Source organism: Dendrobates tinctorius, unplaced genomic scaffold (genome assembly GCF_039654945.1).
Source record: "Dendrobates tinctorius isolate UK_male_01 unplaced genomic scaffold, ASM3965494v1 ptg000071l, whole genome shotgun sequence".
Classification (NCBI taxonomy): domain Eukaryota; kingdom Metazoa; phylum Chordata; class Amphibia; order Anura; family Dendrobatidae; genus Dendrobates; species Dendrobates tinctorius.
This window is the reverse complement of record NW_027361739.1, coordinates 11,139,770-11,145,769: the sequence shown is the minus strand read 5'-3', so window position 1 is coordinate 11,145,769 and position 6,000 is coordinate 11,139,770. Positions and strand designations below refer to the sequence as shown.

The window sequence follows — 6,000 nt, the reverse complement described above, 5'->3', positions numbered from 1 at the left end:
TGATACAAAGATAGAAGGAAGCAGATAGAAGGAATGATAGATAGATAGATAGATAGATAGATAGATAGATAGATAGATAGATAGAATGAATGCGATAGATAGAACAAGATAGATAGAAAGATTGAAGGAAGCATATAGATAGAAGGAAACAGATATAAGGAATCAGATAGAAGGAATCAGATAGAATTAGATAGATAGAAAGATAGAAAGAGGTAGATAGAAGGAATGAGATAGATAGAATGAGATAGAAGAAAGCAGATAGAAGGAATGAGAGATAGATGGAGAGAAAGATAGAAAGCAGATAGATAGCAAGGTAGAAGGAATCAGATAGATAGAAAGATAGATAGAAGGAATCATATAGATAGCTAGAAAGATAGATAGAAGGAATCAGATAGATAGATAGATAGAAAGCTAGAATGAATCAGATAGAAGGAATCAGAGACATAGAAGGAAACAGATATAAGGAATTAGATAGATAGATAGATAGATAGATAGATAGATAGATAGATAAATCAAGAAAAAGGGCAGCACTACCAAAATAATACAGCAGGTGCAAAACCTATTCAGCAGTGTCCAAACAGCCAAAATGACAAAAGGAAAAAAAAATAGGCAGCACGCAAATTAAATGTGAAAAAAGTGGATACTTTACTGATCCGATAGATAGAAGGAATCAGAGACATAGAAGGAAATAGATATAAGGAATCAGATAGAATTAGATAGATAGAAAGCAGATAGATAGAAGGATTGAGAGATAGATGGAGAGAAAGATAGAAGGAAGCAGATAGATAGATATAAGGAATCAGATAGATAGAAAGAACAAACCAGATAGAATGAAATAGATATATAGAAAAATAGAAGGAATCAGATAGATAGGTAGAAAGGTAGATAGAAGGAATCAGATAGATAGATAAGACAGACAGATATAAGGAATCAGATAGATAGAAAGATAGATAGAAGGATTCAGAGAGATAGAAGGAAACAGATAGAAGGAATGACATAGATAAAATGAGATAGATAGATAGATAGATAGATAGATAGAATCAGATAGATAGAAAACTAGAATGAATCAGATAGACAGAAAGATAGAAGGAATCAGAGACATAGAAGGAAACAGATATAAGGAATCAGATAGAATTAGATAGATAGATTGATAGAAAGATGGATAGATGCAAAGAATCTGATAGATAGAATGAGATATATAGATAGATAGAGAGAAAGAACGATAGAAAGATCAGAAAGATAGAAATAATCAGATAGATAGAAGGAATTAAATAGATATAATGAGATAGATACATAAAATATGATAGAAAAAATGAAGTGGATAGATAGATAGAAGAAATAAGATAGATTGAGATAGACAGATACATAGAAAGATAGACGGAATCAGATAGATAGAATGAATTAGACAGAATGAGATAGATAGATAGATAGAAAGGTAAAAGGATCAGATAAATAGATAGAAGAAATCATAGAAATACAAGAAATCAGATAGATAGGAGATAGATAAATAGAAAGATAGATAGAAGGAATCAGATAGATATATAGATAGATAGAAGGAATTAGATAGATAGATACATAGAAAGATAGAAGGAATCAGATAGAATGAATTAGACAGAATAAGATAGATAGATAAATAGATAGATAGATAGAAAGAAAGGTAAAAGGATCAGATAGATAGATAGATAGAAGAAATCATAGAAATACAAGAAATCAGATAGATAGGAGATAGATAAATAGAAAGATAGATAGAAGGAATCAGATAGATAGACAGAAGTAATCAGAGAAATAGAAGGACTCAGATAGATAGATAGAATCAGAGAGCGACATAGATAGATAGAAGGCATGACAGAAGGAAAGTGACAGCCATAGGAAGAAAGAGAAAAGGACATATTTACCCGTTTGCTCTTTTTCAGGCAGTATTCGTTCCAGAGATGATTTTCTTCGGGTCCGGTGATTGCGCTCTGCTCGGGGCTGCTGCTGCTCTGCGGTATCCAGGAAGTGCGTCTCTCAGGCCGATGAAGACTTCCGGGTCATAGACGCCGGGAAAAATCCCCGCGCATGCGCAGTAGCGATAACATGCTTTGCCCACAGTTGGGCAAAGCATACTGTGCAAGTGCGAACAGTGTTTCCAATGCGCAGACGCGAATAAAACGGCATCTTAGATATTCACAGAAGAATTTACGTCAAGCAAGCCGAGGGGGGGGGGATAATAAGCCACGCCCATCGGACCGGACCGCAGCGTTTTCCATAAATAAGAAGCGTGATAACAAAGGTATTTATGCATCAAAGGTGCGGGGACGGGGAGGAAAAAATACGACTCCAATACTTAGGTAACACAGAATTGAATATCATTATATGATACCTCTAAGACGGGGTGACAGATTCCCTTTAAGTTTTTTGTGTGCCGTATCTCTGTGATTTAAGAGTATAAAAATTCAAAGTTGGAAAATTGCGAAATTTTCAAAATTTTCGCCAAATTTCCTTTTTTCACAAATAAATTCGAGTTATATGAATGAAATTTTACCACTAACATGAAGTACAATATGTCACGAGAAAACAATGTCAGAATCACCGGGATCCATGGAAGCGTTTCAGAGTTATTACCTCATAAAGGGACAGTGGTCAGAATTGTAAAAATTGGCCTGGTCATTAACGTGCAAACCACCCTTGGGGGTAAAGGGGTTAACAGAATAAAAATTCAAAATTTGAAAATTGCGAAATTTTCAAAACTTTCGCATAATTTCCGATTTTTTCACAAATAAACGCAAAAATTATCGACCTAAATTTACCACTAACGTGAAGCCCAATATGTCACGAAAAAACATTGTCAGAATCACCGGGATCCATGGAAGCGTTCCAGAGTTATTACCTCATAAAGGGACAGTGGTCAGAATTGCAAAAAATGGCCAGGTCATTAGGCTGGGTCATGAAAGGGTTAATGGGGGAACCTGTCTAAAATCACAAACACACGTTTCACTGAAACCTTCCTCCCCCACCCCTGACGCTGCAGAGGCCGCCACTCAGGATGTCACTCGCCGCTGGTGACTGCACAACAACCGGAGGGGGCGGGGCGCTGTGCATGGTGTGTGGGGTAGTGCTGGCGTGGTGACGTCATTACCAGGCGCCGGCCGCTGCTCTGTGACGTGGGCAGGCGGCGCTGAGCTGTGATCTGCAGCGCGGAGAACGGAGCAGGAACAGGTGATGGCGGGTATTATGGGATGTGAGCACGGAGGGAGGAAGGGAGACGTCACCTAGTGTCAGGCTCCGGCGCCTGATAGAAGTGAGGAGCGTAATGGGGGTGGCTACCCGGGCCCTGTTGTGAGGATGGGGGAGGGGGTGCTACATAAAGGAGGAATCCACCCTGATATATGAGAGAATTGCTAACATAGCAACTACCTAATGTCAGTGCATTTATAGGAGAGCAAATAACAGTTTACATAGCGTCAAATAGAAGCTCAGTGAGCATGGCCTGTGCTTCTATCGCAGAACGCAGGTGAGCTGTGGCCAAACCGCTGCTATTCCAGATCGTGGGCACTTAACCCAACTGGTAGAACTTTTACTTTTATTTCGGTATTTTTCTTTATTTTAATTTTTTTTCTTTACTTTGAGCAAAGGAGCCCGCTGATGACTACGCCCATCAGTCGCACCTGCTCTCTGTTATCAGTGACACAGGCGTAGGCTGATGGTGGTAGTAGTCTCCCATCAACTGACACCTGTGACGAACAGTAAGCTTTTTTTTATTGTGGGTCACAGCTGTGGGCTCACGTTGACATCTGATATCGTGACCTCGCATGGCTCTGACCGGCGGTAACGATCTTACTTCCGATCAAAGCCACTGGTGTTTCTCAAGCTGTCACACAGATGATAGCGCAGGAAACACCAAATATAGGAAATTCGTCAAAACCCAGCAAATGCACAAACCTTTTTATACCTACGTTTTTCCTGCATATTTGACTGACTCAGTTGAATTAATTGGGTGAATAACACAGCAAAAACGCACAAAGAATTGACGTGCTGTGGATTTAAAAGTATCAAAAATACTGATCATGTACACAGCACTTCAGGATTCTAATTGACTTTGGCATAAGGATTCCCTAGCGGTTTTGTGCCAATTCCGTACCGGAAGAACACCGTATAAACGCACCGTGTGCACACTGCCTACCATTACTGCCACCTGATCTGTATGGAGTGGGCTGAGCCGCTCCATACAGCTGCACCCTCCGTATGATGTACTATTCCGTGATCATGGGAAGGAAAGGTGTTAATGAATAAAATTCCTTTACTGTGAGACATGATGCATTGATTGATAGAGGCCCTGATGATGGAGCACATATACAGTGGGTATGGAAAGTTTTCAGACCCATTTAAATTTTTTGCTTCATTGCAGCCATTTGTTAAATTCAAAAAAGTTCATTTTTTTTCTCATTAATATACACTCTGCACCCCATCTTGACTGAAAAAAACCCAGAAATGTAATAAAAATGTTGGCATATTAAAGTAAAACTGAAATATCACATGGTCATAAGTATTCAGACCCTTTGCTCAGTATTGAGTAGAAGCACTCTTGTGATCTAGTACAGCCTTGAGTCTTCTTGAGAATGATGCAACAAGTTTTTCACACCTGCAGTTGGGGATCCTCTGCCATTCTTCCTTGCAGATCCTCTCTAGTTCCGTCAGATTGGATGGTGAATATTGGTGGACAGCCATTTTCAGGTCTCTCCAGAGATGCTCAATTGGGTTTAGGTCAGGGCTCTGGCTGGGCCTGTCAACAATAGTCAGAGTTATTCTGAAGTCACTCCTTTGTTATTTTAGCTGTGTGCTTAGGGTCATTGTCTTGTTGGAAGGTGAACCTTCTGCCAAGTCTGAGGTCCAGAGCACTCTGGAAGAGGTTTTCATCCAGGATAGCTCTGTACTTGGCCGCATTTATGTTTCCTTCAATTGCAACCAGTCTTCCTGTCCCTGCATCTGAAAAACACCCCCATAGCATGATACTGTCACCACCATGTTTCACTGTTGGGATTGTATTGGGCAGGTGATGAGTAGTGCCTGGTTTTCTCCACACATACCGCTTAGAATTATCACCAGAAAGTTCTATCTTCATCTCATCAGACCAGAGAATCTTATTTCTCATAGTCTGGGAGTCCTTCATGTGTTTTTTTAGCAAACTCTATGGGGGCTTTCCTATGAACAAAAAGGAGAAAAAAAAGGAGTAATGGATTCAATAATAATTAGAAAAGTACAAAATTTATTAGTTTTCACATGCAAAGTAGAGTAATGAGTAAAAACTCAAAAAATACTCAGTTACATAAAATCAGACACAAACAGGGCAGACCTGAACAGGGACTACAACATGACAACCCGTGCTTCACAATATATCAGCACAATAGATTTAAATAATACATACAGGGTTAACCATGACCATATACAAATTTTCAAGTAGTCAGACATGACATGATGACCTGCATAGATGAACTAAGGTGCTACATGATAATAGAGATAAGCAAGAAAAACTACCAAGATGACCAAAGTGGCCCCAAATTTAAAGTGTGTAGTTATAGAGTAGGGGTAGGTTGCTTACCAAAAGGCACGGGAGACCAAGTCCAGGGTGGCAACCCCCGACGTGCGTTTCGCACTTACTGCCGGCGCTTTCTCAAGGGAGTGTAGGCTATGTGTGGACCGGACCCTTTTACACTGTGTTCCAAATTGTTATGCAAAAAATATTTCCTCATATTTTCTCTAAATTACCTATATGAATTGCAGTCATTGTTATTTTCCAGTCATCTATATTCTAGTATAATTGCAATGTTTTTGAACAAACTGCCTATGAAAACAGTATATTTTTAAAAATAACACTCAAAATGCATGTTCCAAATTATTATGCACAGCAGAGTTTTCAACCTTTTTATTTTTATTTTGAACAAAAAAATGGTCAATTGTGAAATGATAAGCATTATCAGCTTATTACAAAATGAAATCAAACAGTTTTCAAGTCAAAACTTT

At 39.0% G+C, this 6,000-nt stretch overlaps 1 protein-coding gene across 3 annotated transcripts in view; it reads left to right on the top strand.

Annotated features, from left to right (window-relative positions):
- Positions 1–3,055: 3,055 nt before the first annotated feature.
- The window catches only part of DDX42 (DEAD-box helicase 42), a 48,556-nt gene continuing 45,611 nt past the window's right edge, over positions 3,056–6,000 (top strand). Inside the window, exon 1 of one of the 3 annotated variants that reach the window (XM_073582392.1) lies at positions 3,056–3,198. Coding sequence is in view for 1 of the 3 variants with exons in the window: in XM_073582391.1 (XP_073438492.1) it covers positions 3,465–3,493 (29 nt within the window). In the remaining 2 variants the exon portion in view is untranslated. Of the gene's footprint in view, positions 3,199–3,260; positions 3,281–3,370; positions 3,494–6,000 lie in introns of those variants that run through there. The other 2 variants (XM_073582393.1, XM_073582391.1) reach the window with 2 other exon arrangements.